The sequence below is a fragment of the Nasonia vitripennis genome, assembly GCF_009193385.2.
Source record: "Nasonia vitripennis strain AsymCx chromosome PSR unlocalized genomic scaffold, Nvit_psr_1.1 chrPSR_random0001, whole genome shotgun sequence".
Classification (NCBI taxonomy): Eukaryota; Metazoa; Arthropoda; class Insecta; order Hymenoptera; family Pteromalidae; genus Nasonia; species Nasonia vitripennis.
This window is the reverse complement of record NW_022279660.1, coordinates 187,413-203,780: the sequence shown is the minus strand read 5'-3', so window position 1 is coordinate 203,780 and position 16,368 is coordinate 187,413. Positions and strand designations below refer to the sequence as shown.

Genomic DNA, 16,368 nt, shown 5'->3' with positions numbered 1-16,368 from the left:
GTTCATTTTCTAAACGTTTTTGTCTTCTCGTAATTACATGAACATCAACGGGTTCTATTGGATTGCGAGAAAGAGCATCGGCATTAGAATTTAATTTGCCTTGTTTATATAAAATCTCACAGTCAAATTAAGATCTGTGAATATTTCTTGTTGTGTTAAATGAAAGATTTGTCGCTTTGGGCATCGTTTTTTATATAGAGGCAAATTAGGATCCTCATTTAATATAGCTATCCTATTACTAGAGTAAAAATCTTCTATATCTGTAATATTTTCATAGTCACTATGATTTTCTAAATCAGATAGCATACGATATAATGATTCCGTAGACGGATTTGCTATAGTACTAGAACCTGAACTTAACCCTATTTCAGAGATATTTTCTTCAAGATTAATGTATTTCTTTTGAAAGGTATCAGTTGATGAAGTGCGGTCGTCAGATACTTGCGTAAGGTCTATTTTTGATATACCGTATTTTCCGGCACGAGGTGTAGGTAATTGCAAATTTTGCCGTTTTCGTAGGATTAGGGGAAGAACAATCAGATAAAGTATAATCGTATTGAATAGTAGCAAGTTTAGATCCGACTCGAAATTCATTCTTTTCAAAATCGATTTTGCAATGGGCCGAAAAGAAATAAGCGGCTCCTAGAACTCCTTCACAGGGAATGCCAAAGTCATTAGGTACAATATGAAAAATGGTTTTCTCCCCGAAAATGGTTATTTCCGCTGTTCCTAAAGTTTCTGTAAGTTCGTCACCGATTCATTTTAAATATGCAGATTCAGAACGGTTAATTTCGCAATTTTCCGGTATTAAAAACAACTTCATAATATTAGTTTCGGAACCAGAATCTAACATTAATCTACCCCGTCGATACGTAGGTGGATTAACTATATCAATAAATGGCAATAGTGATTCTTGTCTATCAGATTTTATATTAATAATTCGACCAATTTCAGATTTTATTTGTGGATCGTTTAGTTTATAGAAGGTCATGACTCTATTATTTAAAGTAAAAATTCGTGAATTGAAATCTATTTTCGCGTGATAGTCTCTGAGAAGCGCAACTCCTAAAATACCATCGGTAGGTATTTGAAATCCATTAGGCACGACAATAAAAGTCACTTCTACTCCTAGCAGTAACCATTTATCGTACCTAACGACCTTGTGGAGCTAGGTCCTATTCCTCGTAGACTTATTATTTCGTTTTTTTTAATTAATGATCTATCCCTAATAGCACCAATTTTTATCAGGTTGACTTCAGAGCCTGTATCTAACATAAATTTAATTATAGTATCCGTTGAAGGACTTAAAAATGATACAAACGGAATTAAACTATTATGATGACTTAATTCAATTGAACTAACTCTTCTAACATCTTGTTTATCTCGCTCATTTCGTTGGAACGCGACTGTCGGGTTTGGGTCTCTGCCCCTGCGTTCTGTGAGTGAGACCCGGGTAAGTTTCCCGACTGATTGTTAAAATTTCGCTTACGGCAAGTCTCAATTGTATGACCTTTGATTTTACAGTATGTACATTCTAAATGTAAATTTCGTTGCTTGCACGTAGCAGCAGTATGACCACGAGCGTTACATGTTTGACAGACTAAATTAAATCGAGCTTCTAATTGGCCTTGTCGATTCTGGTTGCACATATTAGCATTGTGTCCAGGTAATCTGCAAATTTGACAGAAAGTATTAGTTGCTCCTGTCGTTGTTGTTCGGGTGAGTTGAGCTATTCGGTTTTTTAAAGAATAACAAGAGCTAGCTGGATGACCTCTGACAAATCTCTGATCTACTCTCTGATCTACTCTCTGACAAATTTGACAAATAGTTTTTGGTCTATTTGCATAAATATTGCTAGAAGCAGTACATTCCTTAGCCGAATGACCGATTTTACTACACAATTGGCATGTCTCGATAGTTTTGCAGTTGCTAGCAGTATGACCTTCTGTCTTACATAGTTGACAGGTAAGTTTCATTGTGAATATGCTCTTCGCATGAGCTACGCAGTTATCAAGAGTATGCCCTTTTGTATTGCAAAATTGGCATTCTTTTTCTTGTTCAGTCCCACAAATACAGCTAGTATCATCTGGACTTTTGCAAATTTTGCAGGTAAATACTTTCTTTTTAGTCCCCAAATTGAAGTCACCACGTCCACGTAAGCTTGCTGATTAGCTAATTTTCGTTCTATTGATATTGCTCTTTTTACAATGTTACGTTTTCGTTGGCTATAACGTTTAGACGTTGCTCAATCTCTGCTTTTAATCCGCGTTTAAAACAATCGACGAGAGTGTTTTCGGTGGATTTGCGGAAAGCTTCTACAACCGTTCCGGTGTAAATATTTTTAAGAAAACTTAATAATTCTTCTACCGTATTGAACGAAATATCAGTTATGGATTGACGCGCTTCTCCCTGTAAACGACACCGAATTAATTTAGTCAGATTGGGCTCAGCGGTGGCCTCAATCATTTCCTTGGCCTCTTTGCATCCGGTGGCAAATTGCGAAAAAGGTATATTATCGCCATCAAAATCAGGGATGACTCGCAACGCATCTTTAATTGAAACTACCTGATTAAACTGCAAGGCTGCAGTGCCAGGAGCGGCGTTATTTGTGCCTCCCGTCATATTGGTAGCGTTAATATTATTGGGTGCGATTATTTCGGGTTCAATTGCTGGAATTATTACTTCCTCGCGGCGAGGATTTTCAACGGTATTTATTTTAATAGGAGGGACGATACTATCGTCGCGCTCTATGCGATCTCGAGACGCGAACGGATTAACCTTGGCTAATTCTTCGGCCGACAATTGGTCAATTTTTAAATTCTGAGCTAATTGTCTAGTAGTAGGCCTATGAGACATGTATTTATTTTTAATTAATTTATTGTTAATTTATTTACTAGTTTAAATAACAAAAATCTACTACTATTCTAAAAGTATTTTTACTTATAACCGGGGTAAAATTGTGATCAGTATTTTCCCTTTGAGTTAGCCAATGCTTAATAAATCTATGTTATTTTATCTTTCGTTATTGATATTTGTTTTCAAAAATATGCAAGTATTAATTTCTTGCGTATATTTTTGCAGTTTATTTACTAAATTATTTCTTAAAATAATAGGAATCAAAAAAAAAGTAGTAGGGGATATATCGTTATCTGAGCTATGAATATATTCTAAAATTTCTTTATTAATTATTTATTATTCTTTATTTATTAATTATTACTATTCTTTATTTATTAATTATTACACGATTAGTTACTAATGTATGTGAATAATTTCTGTGAGTTACGAAAACTGTTTTGTCTGCTTTAGCTAAAGCTAATTTGCAGGCTGATAACAAATGATTCTCGCAAAGTTTATTTTCCGCGAGATCACACAAATTCATTTAATATAACTATTACTGTTTATTATACGAAATTTATTTTAATGATAATTTTTCAATAATTCAATAATAATTTCGGACGAGTTAACCGACTGACTTTTATTAATTTGCTTAAAACCGTTAGCTACCGATTTAGCTATACTGCGCGTTAATCCCTGAACTTTAGTTACGCGTTTATCTGTTTTTTCGGTGATTGAAATGAATGACTCGTGTAATGGAATTCACAATTCCATTACGCACATAAACGCGATGTAATGAAACATAGAAAAGTTACAGGCGTAAGGGAATCCTAAATTCCACTACACGCACAAAAACAGAATAAAAAAATTAATAATAGCACGCGTACACACTAAAACAGACACATACACTCATGACGCGTCGCCATCGCAGCAACCACACGCTGAGAAAAGAGATCATGCCTTACCAAAATAAAACTAAAGAGCCAGCAGCCAATACGCATCTAAGCCGACTACCGTAAAAATGGCAGAGTAAAATAGACATAGACCAGAATACGAAACAAACAAGCTAATAGAGGAACCTCATAAATATCGCGACACTCCGCAACGATGTCACACATAAAAATGAAAAATATCGCAATACAAAGAAATCTAGGCAGACGATTTTAGATTCACGAGAACAGGCGGCAAGAAGAAAACAGCGAGCTACGACCTTTCTAATTTAAAACAATCGAAAAAGTCTCACGCGCGCACTCTGAAAGAGCGCGCAGGCAACGGAAAGCAGCGGGAGAGCTAGTTACAAGCTCGATTCCCCAAAATTAGAAGTAATAAAACTAAGATTTTATGAATTGACCTGTCACATTTCCATTAGAGCAAGTGTCACAAGGAAACCTTATGTTAGCATCTCCTAAAATGGAATGACGAAAAATACGAAAATCTAGTATATAAAGACCGGGAGCAAAAAGGGTGGGAGAGTCAGTTTTCCTGAAGTCGCTTTACAAGTCGAATCGCTGCCAGTCGCCAGACCAGACCAGACCAACAACAATTATTATCACGAATTAACAGGGCGCAAGTTAAAGGGACTTAGCCCAAATCGACAGTCCATATAGTGAACGGAGATACACGTGTTGGCGTTCGTCAAAGCGCATCACCCTCTCGTCTCCAAAAGGAAGCCGACGCATCGAGGCGCCCATCTGTCTACACTTGTTCACCATAAAGGAGAGAAGCTGGGAGCCGACGGCCCATCAACAGCCTGACCGTACTGAACCACCGACGCAGGAACCAGGCGCCAAGGATCCACAGCTGCAACCTCCTGCTGGCGTGCATCTTCCGACGAACACACACAAACATACACACACATTGTAAAAGGTACTTTTCTCTCTCTTCTAATACGAGTGAAATACATTATAGTAGTTGTTTTAAAACTTAATCCCGTCTAAGTGATTTCGTTATCCGGCTCCCTTTCCCGGAAGGCAGTGACCGCGTCTGCGGTAGCCAAAAGGGATTTCCTTTATTACAATACAAATCAAATAATATTTCGATAGGAACTCGGCACACGTAAGTATATTGGTGAGTTGCGCTCATTCGGACGTAACACTCGTTTAATGATTGAATCACGTTATGTAAGACTTCTATTTTTTTTTTTCTTGTTCAATAATATAAGTGTTAATTAAAGAAAATTTCTTATTTTGATTAAAAATAATTTCGTTTAGTTGATTAATTTGGGATTCTAATAATATTATTTTATTAGCCCCTTGTATGGATGAAAAATCATCAATGATATACGGAATCATTGATGACAATTAAAATGACTTAAAAATAATTTTTTACTTCTACTTAGCATGCAGACAAATGTTTATAATAACTACTACGTATTTACTTATCTACTTAATATTATTACTGTGGAGGGAATATAAATAAACCTTTGATGGTCAAAAGAGAAAACTTTGATATTTCTTTTTTTTTTTTTACTTCCACTGCATAAAAAAAAGCAAAGATTTAAGGGAAAATTTTTGTGTGAATTTAAATAATTCTGATGAGAGAAAACCTTTTTTCTTTTTTTTTTTAGAACCACGATTATTCGAGGAGTACTTTACGCGCAGTTAAATTGTTTCGGTCTCGTGTTCGTTGCAAAGCAACTAGTCACAAAACCAAACGAGATAATTCGTCCCACACAATTCTGTGCAGCGTCTTCATGCAAATCGATAAAAAATAATGTTTTATTTTAATAAAAAAAAGTCACGATAAGTGCACGTTACGCGCACTTAAATTATGTGACGGTCTCGTGTTCGTTGCAAAGCAATTAGTCACAAAACCAAACGAGATAACTCGTCCCACACAATTCTGTGCAGCGTCGTCATGCAATTCGAATTGGACTTGTTAAAAATTTTAATAAGTTTTTTTTCTTTTACAAAATTTAATAATTTTAACTTGTTAATATAAAAGTAATAGAAGGAAGAAAAGAAAAAAAAATTTATTTGTTAAAAACTGAGCTCTTAAAATATTTTATATTGTAAGGTTTGTTTTCCTTGTGCAATCTAAAAACTTATTTTCCCGTTTTTCCCGAATAAGTTCTCGGCACGTAGATAGAGTATACCCGATTTTTTCCTACGCGACTTGGATGTCACTGAAACAATATTTGTCAATACTGCTTCATGAACATCCCTCCGGGGCCTCCAAATTTGTTACGTCGGGGTTATATCTTGTTGTGATAAAACCCTTTCGTTACCTTTTCCTTTCGTCTTTTCCGTAAAGACTATTTGAAAAGGATAGCCCTACTCGTTTTTGGCCTAACGTTTCCGAGAATAGCCAGGGAGAGTAGTTATAACTTATGTAAGGAAAAACCGGAAAAAGAGAGCGCGTGGTGTATAAGAAATTTTTGAAAGATGCGGACAAAGCGCGTATGGTTACTTCCGAGCTGACTGAGAGCCGGGACCGAAGTCGTAGTTAAATCAAAATGCGGACTGAGCGCGTGTAGTGTTTTTACCGGGCGGAAGCCGGGACCGGAGTGATTTTGTGGTGCAACTCGGGGACACTCATAGCCTTAGGCCCATCCCTCTATTTTTCCTCCTCGAAAGATTTTCGGGGATTTTCCAATAGGGAGAGAGTTTCCTCGAGGGCTCCTCCTACGCTTGGGTCTGGAGACCCCCTACTCTAACTAAATTTTCCGGGGGAGAGGCCAAGATGGGTTCTCTGTCCCCGAGACAGATGGCAACGCTTGTACCATTTACAGATAAAAGAGAATAAATGTTTATAATGATTGTTTAAAATATAATATTCATGAATTATTTGTTATGATTAGTCAAGATGTTTGACTATTAACCTGATTCACTAAAATGTTTAGATTCAAAATATAACTCTAAGTAAGAAATTATAAATAGTGTAATTAAGTTATTTGTTTAATGTTTAATTTTTAGAAAAATGCTGTTAGAACAAATCTTGTATAAATATTAACTACAACATTCCTAAATGCAAACCTTTTTGTGCTATATATAAATTTAAGAGGAAATCGTATTTGACTGTGCGCCGTTTTACCCGCATCTCCCCTTTTTTTATACAAAAAGTATCTTAAATAATCGTAAATAAATAAGGATAAAAGTCTATTGTAATGCTCAGTCCGTTATACGCAACTTATTTTCTAACTTAGAAATAATTTACAATAAAAATACTAACAAATAGTTGCGATAAAGTTAACATATAATAATAATAATAATAATCGTAACTACTAAATGGTTGTAGCGTTCAGATGAAATTCGGGATGTTGGTTTTTCTGTCTTTAACATTTTGTATTATTTATTTATAACTAATTGAATATTTGAACAATTAATAATCTTTTATTATTGTTTTGTGGCTTTGGTAGTATAAACTTAACTAAGTTTTTTTTTGTGTATATATGAGTAAACTAATATTTAACATTATTTATTTATTTAACTAAATAATTATAATTTATTCATTGCACTTAATGTTCTGATATTTGTTGATGATTCTGTATGGAATAGTGATATTTTCTTTGTTTTTATGGAAAATCTAAAATTTATTGTTAACTAATGTTTATGGTAAATTTTATTTTTACTGGATTTGAAATAAAAGTGCACGGTTTTAATGCAAATTAAAATCTAAGAAAATATTGATTAACTTAATAATAAAATGTTTATAATAATTCTTAATTATTAAGCAACTATTTATTTGTAAAAAGTAAGAAAGATATACAGTGGAAAAATCTATTTTCGGTTATATCACAGCAGGGGGTAGAGTGGTTTCAAGATTTACATGAGGAGACAAGACGGAAAAATACAGATTTTCAATGCACGTGCGCGACTGTAAACAGATAATATCGCCAGATTTCCGCCCCGCCCGAATTTTCCCAACGCTTTGAGTCGTAAAACTGGGGACAAGCAGGGTGATATCTAGAATTTTATAGTTTGCAGCTGGCCCTATTAGCCTATAGTTTTAAGGAAAAATTATACCCAGTGACATTTCGAGAGGCGTGTCTCCGAAGGGAAATGGCGACACTTAAGATTCCACTTGGTATATTATCTTGTTTACTAAGAAAAAGCCTCTGGGAACGAAAAAAGCCGAAAACCCAGAAACTTGTAGGTATATCACGGAGAGATTATCTTTAGTGTGTGAACCTTTTTTGTAGACAGACGGATGTTCGTGCATATACAATCTAATGTACGCACAGCGTATCGCGTCGTTAGTTTGGCTTTTGATATTATCTTCCGAGAGAAAAAAAAAATTTTGTTTTAGAAATAAAGACGGCGACGTTACATTATATTGAAACATCAGACACCGTATGCATACGAGTGCCCGGACATATGACAAGACCAAACTTGACAGACGCATTCTCTCAATACGGAGACATTATAGAAATAAGGCCTTTAGAACCCAAACCCGGACATTTGAAATACACCGCCTTCATTCAATTTGAGAACCCAGACAGTGCAAACAAAGCAATAGAACAGACTCACAACACATACTGGACAAGAACAGCTTATAACAAGGTGTATAAATCGACGGAATCTACAACACGCCCAACAGATACAAAAAAGATACAAGACAAAACAGAACAGAAACAATAATCAAAGAATTGGACTGTCGACCCCGGTAACAACACAAAACTACTCATCCTAACACCACCAGACACGACACTAGAACAGTTAGAGACCGACTTTAAAACATTTGGAGAAATAGTCAACATGGAATTAGTAGACGTCACAACAAAAGGAAAAGAGGCATACATAACATACAAAAATAAAATCGACGCAATAGACGCAAAACTGAACGGACCAATGAAATACACGATAAGATGGAAATGGACGCCAAAGAGAGACAACACAGTAATCCATTTCTTATGCGGAGACCAGATACCGAAACAGAACTTTGACGACCATGTACAAAACTGCCAAATGTATCATTTAAAACAGAAACTAAAAGACAAAAAAACAGTACCCACGACACAAATAGAAACAACACCGACACCATAACCAAACACGAGTGGACTGGCCAACGCACAAACAACAGCTCGCCCGACAGAATCCAATACGACAGCACCAACATCCGTTCACAGAGCACTATATCTGGACCTGTATTCTTGCGACGAAGACCCCATGGAAAGAGAGATAGCCAGACAGAACGCCAGACGCCGAATGCAGGAGACATCGCGACGAACAGAGCAACCGAGACAGCAACCCTCAGTGACCCAAAGACCGACAAGAACATGTACCGCAATAGAAGAACAAACAAGAAAGGAAATGAAAAAAATAGAATTCAAGAAGATACTAGACACTAGTTTTTAAGAGACGACACTGCGACTTTAGCTTTAAGGTAGATATAAGTAATTTTAGTAAGTCTTGACGTCATACAAAATGGACCAAGTTACTACTGTTGTATTGTTTTGCGTCAAAATAAAATATACTTTTATACTTAATCCAAACAAAATGTAGGACCAAAATTTCTTTTCTAAAAAAAAAAATAGACCCTGACCCAATAATTTATAATAATACACATATTAGACCATAAGCAATAACAAAATAAAATATTTAAGCAATACTAACAAAATGAAATATAAAAATAGCGAGTATGTCATAACAAATCCATATAAAAACATTAGCAATAGGTTATAAAGAAATTAAGAGATACGCATTACTAACAGTAGCACATAAGTTAAAATTAGAATAAGTTTAGATTGTACGAGACCATTCTTGACAGTTTGTGTGACAACAGAGCAGAGCCATAACAAAATTCACAAGGTAAGAGAAAGAGAGAAAACAAACAACCCACCCAAACCCATATCATTATCCCGAAACAAGCTGGAAGCAAGCAAACCTAATAATAATGACAAATAAAAAAAAATAGAGAAGAAATCTTGCCGATTGCGTACCAATAGCTTCCGAATTTCTTTGCGCCCACTTACATAAACTTTTTCGATTGGACGTATTGCACACCATTCATCACTTGGTACTATTTTTTACGATCTCAAATGTTATTTTGTTTTTATTACACTTATTTATCAGCTTCTTTTTCTTTTTCGCAACTTCAACTTCATCTGTACCACTACAGTCGTCATAGTCCTTATCTTGTTTACTACTAATTTTTCGTTTTCTTGGTGTAACTTGTACATCATCAATATTTGATAAATCTAAATCATCTATTTCATGATCATTTTTGTCAATAATCTGTTCTCTTAACCCTTTGTGTATTTTATAATAAGTCAGGATGTTGTGTCTATCTTGAACAAAATTATATAAATTAACAGGGTTAATTAAATTATTTAAACTCGCACACACTTCCTTCCACAATCTTTCCGAGCAATCAATTCATTGTTCTCATAAATTTCAAATTCTTTTAGTTTTTCTCCTCAAAAGAAATTGCAGCTTTTCGAACAACCATTTTAGTGCATTATCTATACTTTTTTTACATATTTTAGAACATGTGCTGCAATAATCTAGTCCTGAATAACAAGTATTAAAATACTTTGTTTGTCTTTTGTTTTTCTATAAATTTGAAATTACTGCAAGTTTGAATTCGCAATATGCCTACATCTCGATCGATTAATCGAAAGATTTTTGAATATTGATGTTACTTGTTATAGCTGATGGGTGGCGCCACAAAATAGCGATACAGTGAAACATAACCTCAAACTAGTCAAACTGTAGTATCGTTCCATTGATACTTTGTTGATACCATTAACCATTAGTATCGATAGAAAAGTGGAATCTTATTTTCTATGTCAGTCAAATGAGACTGTAGTATGCTGTTATGGACTGCTGGCTATAGAGGCAAGGGTCCAACCTATTTAAATCTAATGCATTCTCCAGCTCGTTGGTGGCAAGCTCAATATTCACTCGAGTATACTGAACAAGTGGAACGGCGTATTTATCGGTAGTGGATTGAACGACTTGAATTGTCAGAAGGTCTCGTAAATTTCCCTGACCAAGGAAAATTCAACGAATATGTAATTTACCGGAAAAATGTGATAATAAAAGGTTGGTAATAGTTTGTAATATAAAGAACTTTCGGATAGAAATTTATTGTAGTGTAAATAATGAGCGAACAAATGCATATACAGAATTTAAAATATTTTCTATTTATCACTAAAAGAGAATAAAAATGATTTTATGCAGACTTTAAATAAAAGCCTAGATGAGGTCTACGGAGCACTGGACAACCTTTCAATTCAAAACTTGGAACTAATCGAAGAAAAGGTTCTCTGAAGTATTCAACTAGAAAACTTGTTATGCCAGGGACACTCGCCAAAACCCGATATATACGCGGAAAAGAAAGCGTGGGCATGTTACAAGTTCCCAGCAAAGATAATGATATAAGATCGCTTTTTGATTTAGAAACGAGCTATAGTAAGGGCGAGCAAGAGAAAATCAAAGACATTCCAAATTTTGATATAAGTTTGAAGAAGTCGAAAAGGAGGAGGAGACGTCACAGGATCCTATCAAATGGGTTGGTGTTCTAGTATGTCCACAGAGTTTAAAAACCGCGCAGAAACATTTTCAGGACGCTCTTTACCTCGCTGTAAAAATTGCCAATGTACAAGCTCAGTTGACAAAAGTCACAAGTCAGTCTGAATATTTTTTAATGAAGTTTTTGTAATATATCAGCGATGCGTATTTTTCTATAAGGTCTAATTAATTTTAAAAAGTACAGTGGCTTGTTTGTAATATACTTAATAAATAGAGTAAAAGTTCAGTTTTATATAAATTTTATTGTTCGTTTGTGATCTCCATACTTCGACCAACTATCCCTTTTTTACAACTATTGTACATACATTAACCATTATTCCATATAATAGTGAAAAAATAAGTTTTGTACGGAGTAGTGCTAAATCGCATCTACAGTTGGACGTGAACACAATATCGTATATTACCACGATGTCTTTGCTAGATGGCTGCTGTTTAATGGAGTAGATTGAGTTGGTAAAGCTTTGTGTTCCTCTTACACCTCTGTAAAAATAAAAAATTGCTTTGTTGGAGTCTAGGTAATTTATATCACCGTAGGTCACCCTGTGTCTATTAATCTCCGTGATTTGCTGGTTCCTTTTTTTTTTTTGCTTTGATGTTATTGCGTTCTGCCATTTCGTCTATCTTAAAGAAAATAGTTTCTATAGGTTTGAATCTTTCAATATTTGCTTCATTTTACGTTCCTTTGAGTTGGTTGTTTCTTTCTTTCTGGTTGGTTTCTTCTTTCTTTAACAAATTTAATTATATTTAACCCAGTTAAGCTGTTCCCTTTTTCTTGCATCCATATAAATATAATTTCATTTGTAATTTCATTCAGCAATTTAAACTTATTTTCGTGTATAGTGAGACCATTTTTTTATAATTATAACTCGTGATGCGACTATGTTTTCGATTATTTTGATATTGGCATTTTCCATTGGCACAAATTTATGTTCTTAGATCTAGTATTATGTTTTCTTCTCTTTTTGAACATGCCTTTACCTCAAGATCAAATTATAATTGTTCCAAACGAGATCGTCTCACTTTGGTACCAAGAAAGGTCTTCATTTAGGACCAAATCCACATCAAACCACTCATTTGGACGAACCGAGGTCATTTCACACCTTGAGGAAAATTGAAAGGCACAGAAGGTAAGAATCAATTTATTAAAGAACTTAAGTGATAAAGAAGAAGCAAAGACGAGCGAAAGAGTTTGAGCACCAGGAGCAAGACTAACTCCCCAGTGCGCTTCCTGTAGAGGAAGCGAAACACATACTCAGAATCAAATTTATTTATTGTTAGTGGCTAATTCCCACTTAACAAAGAGACTCCCTGGTTATTTGGCTTTTGACGATGATTCGTTAAAGCAAATTCTCGTTTTGGTTAATAATAATTTAGTTACACTTATTTCACCCGCGTAAAAAATATTTTGTTTGTCAAAGTTTTGCTAAAGTTGATGTTTGGCTAAACTGTATATCAACGTACGCAATGCGACTGAACTAAACTTTCTATAAAATAGGATCATGCATTTGTCTGTCTATATTCATGTGAGCTACAGTTTGACGAGTATAAGTAGTAAAGATATAAGAATTTAGTAAATTTTATAACATTTCGCCAATATGTGGACGAATTTTTCGTTCACGAGGATCAAAGTTTTTGCTAACTAAAACTTACGCACTGAAAAAATGTTGACTAAAAGGCCATAACTAATATTGTAGAATCAAACATTTATTAATAATATTTTTTTTCTCTCCAGGTAACTTTGAAGTGCAAAATATGCAACAATTATTATGAAATAAAACGGCATAGTACAGGATATATGCTGTGTAAAGCATGCAGATATTTTACTATACGGCATAAAAACGTGCAAATGGTGAGTAATACGCTTCTTCATTGAAAATACTTACATAATACAACATCCAAGTTCCAGCCTGGGGCCCGGGGCCTTGAATTTTATTTTTTGTAGGCACGAGCCTGCCTGCGGGAGCGCACACGACCGATCCTAGCTACAGCAGTGCTCACTTCGGGTACTCTCTCTCTCTCTCTCTCTCTCTCTCTCTCTCTCTCTCTCTCTCTCTCTCTCTCTCTCACTCACAACGTGCTCGGACCTTCATGTATACTCGGGTACGCCTGCGCTCAAATAAACTCAGTACTAACATTGCGTAAATGCAAACGCGTTACTGAGTTTACCTTCTCGCCTGCGGCTTACCAGCGTTCACGACTCGGTCACGCAGTTAGTCAGTTCTACTCACCTCCTCGAATCGATAGCACGTCCAGCAAGGCAAGAAGTCAATTAACCCACTGAGCACGTGCGCCAGAGAGAAAACCAGATACCCGGTACGCCGCTAAGTGGAGCCTTCCCCGCGGCTGGATATTTGTATATTTTATTATTCCATTTTTAACACATTACAGTGCAACCGAGTATATTCTATTGGACTGATCCGGTGAGATTCTCTCACCTCGAGAGAAACTCAGCACACATAATTAACACACTAATAACGCCTTCGACAGGAAGTAAAAGTACAGCTAAACGCTGTCCGACTGGGCCGGCTACGTCGACCCCCAGTCGGTTTTCTCATGAACGCACATCGAATTATTTATTCATTCAATCGCGACATCATAACAACATTCTCATGAAACTTTTATATAACACCAAATTCTATACACTCATATTTATGTCACTCAGATCTTTTCTTAATATTACTCTCAAATCTTTCATTACTCTTGTCATAAATTTAACTTTAGCTCTCAAGAAGTTATTTTGCCTGTAAATCCCGTTTGAAAGCCAGGCATTCGCCTGTGTCACGGTGAGGTCAAATAACTCATTCTTTAAAATTGTAACTATTCGACTAAATCGTAGCTATATAATCTCAATTTTGCATTATAGAATAATTGTTTTATAATCCTCGTAAGATCGGTTGATTTATCAAACGTTTACTTTTTTTCTCTTAAATATTTCCTTATAGCATCTAAACTTATCATCGCATCATCTTTTGTATCAACAGAATCTCGTAATCGTTTCAAGGAATCGTTCGTTCGATAGCGTGCGTTTTTGTAATTTCCCTTTAATTTCGATCGTTCATCCGTATTTACGGAAGTCTCACGCAATTATTAGCGTTAATATTGAACCTTGCTCAGCGTAAGGACTGGTTAACTGTAAATGTCAGTCCAACTATAAATATTTATCTATTTTCGAGAATCAATAAAGTGAATAAAGGCAATACAACATTTACATTATAAATATATTGTGTGATTATTTTCCCGATCCTGCTATCCTTCACTCAGTACCTTATGCGCTCAGATATAAATTTCAGATAGTCAAATCAGTCTCACTTTTACAAAATACATTAATTGTTTACATAACTTTATCTAGTACTACACAATTTCGAATCAAGTAAATAGTTAAAACTTTGAAATTATTTTATAAATTCAAACAAATAATTATTGTGTTTATTATCATCAGCAAACAATTAAGTAAACTCGCATGGTACCCCTGGTGGGATATAAGGTCACAAAAAACTGAGTGAATAGCAAATCAGGGAGAAATAAGGTCAAATTTTATTTTATTTGAGAATTGTGCTCGTAACATTGTGCGCGCGTGAAAGTACGACCCTCTCGCATGTCTGTGGTCACCTTCCCAGGAACTAAGTCTCAGTCAGTCGTGTTGTGTATACGCTGACTAAGAGTCACTGGCAGTAACCTTGTTTTGAGTAGGTAGGTCGAGGTAGTAATACACTTTTATTTTCACGCACGTATTCAACGCAACCTATTCTCGCATAACGGATCGGGATGGAGAAAAATTAACGAGAATGAGAACATTATCACGCGAAGTTCAACGCGTGGCTCGCGACAGTTTACGGGTTTAACACAACCTTTAAATACATCATCGATGAGTAATAGTGAAGATGGAATAGAGACACGGGTCGACCTTTTTGACGACAATGACTCGTTTCCGACGATAACAATCCCTAGTGTGATTACACCCAATACGGATTTAGAAGCGGGGGGTACGGAGGAGAATCCCCAAGAGCCGTCAAACGTGCAAGGGACTGTGAAAACCGCAACCGCACAGGAAGCGCATGTAGTTTTTCAACAAGATGCTACGCAGCTTTTCCAGTCAATGTACAATCGTGACTGTGCATTGAAACGTAGAACAGAAATTCTCGTCGCTCGGGTAAATGATATTGATGAATTATGTCAGAAGTTGATTAGATGGGATACGCGACTAACGGATGAAATAAATCAACGGGGGGAAACTATTCAACAAAATTCGCAGAATATCCGTTATCTGTCACAACGATGTGCAGATTTGACGAATGCGCATAACACGGCCTGGCAAGAAGCTCAAGTCATTCAACAGAGACTTCTCAAACATAAGGAAAGGTTCGCGGACGTGGTCGGGCAGAATCGCATACTTGAAAAAAAAAATAGAGAATAATCGAACAGAATTAATAAAGCTCATCGATTCTAACAAGGAAAGGTACCCAACCCGAACTCGCCGATTTTGATGATTTTCATATATGTTGTAGAACATGAAAAAATAAGAGACACGTATTTTTTTTATCGGCTAATTTTCACTTTTAAGGGGTAAAAACCTCCCCTAAAGTTAACCCCCAAAAAACGTTTTTTTTAAATATCTCGGCTTAAAATTAAAATTTTTCAATGAAACAAATTGGAGGTTATTTCTTACAAAAAGAGCAAGTATTTCATGGTGATTTGAAGAGTAAGGGTAGCATCCCCTATTTTTTAGGGGTTAAAAACATATATTTTTTGGCATAATTTTATAATAAAAATGTTTAAATCGACTAAAAAAAATTGGAAAAAATGTTTAAACATCCTTAATAACAAAATTTAGTTGACGTCTTTCGGTGTTTTCATAAATATTACCCCTAAGGGGGTAAACCACCCCTAACACAAAATAACTGTAAATATGCAATTCGATACATAATATTTCGTAGAAAGTTTGTATATAGAGGTTATCGAGGTCGCTGATTACAAATCTGTTATCAGATTTTGAAAATTCAAAGTGGCGGAACCAATATGGCGGACGGAAATGTCGAAAAAAAATTTTAACTTTCATAAC

The 16,368-nt window shown here is 35.4% G+C and overlaps 1 protein-coding gene across 3 annotated transcripts in view; it reads left to right on the top strand.

Moving 5' to 3' along the window:
- Positions 1–16,368, top strand: part of LOC116417957 — a 246,042-nt gene that overhangs the window by 79,812 nt on the left and 149,862 nt on the right. For all 3 annotated transcript variants that reach the window (XM_031933154.2, XM_031933152.2, XM_031933153.2), the window contains exon 4: positions 13,042–13,158. In XM_031933154.2, coding sequence (XP_031789014.1) covers positions 13,042–13,158 — 117 coding nt within the window. The remainder of the gene's footprint in view (positions 1–13,041; positions 13,159–16,368) is intronic.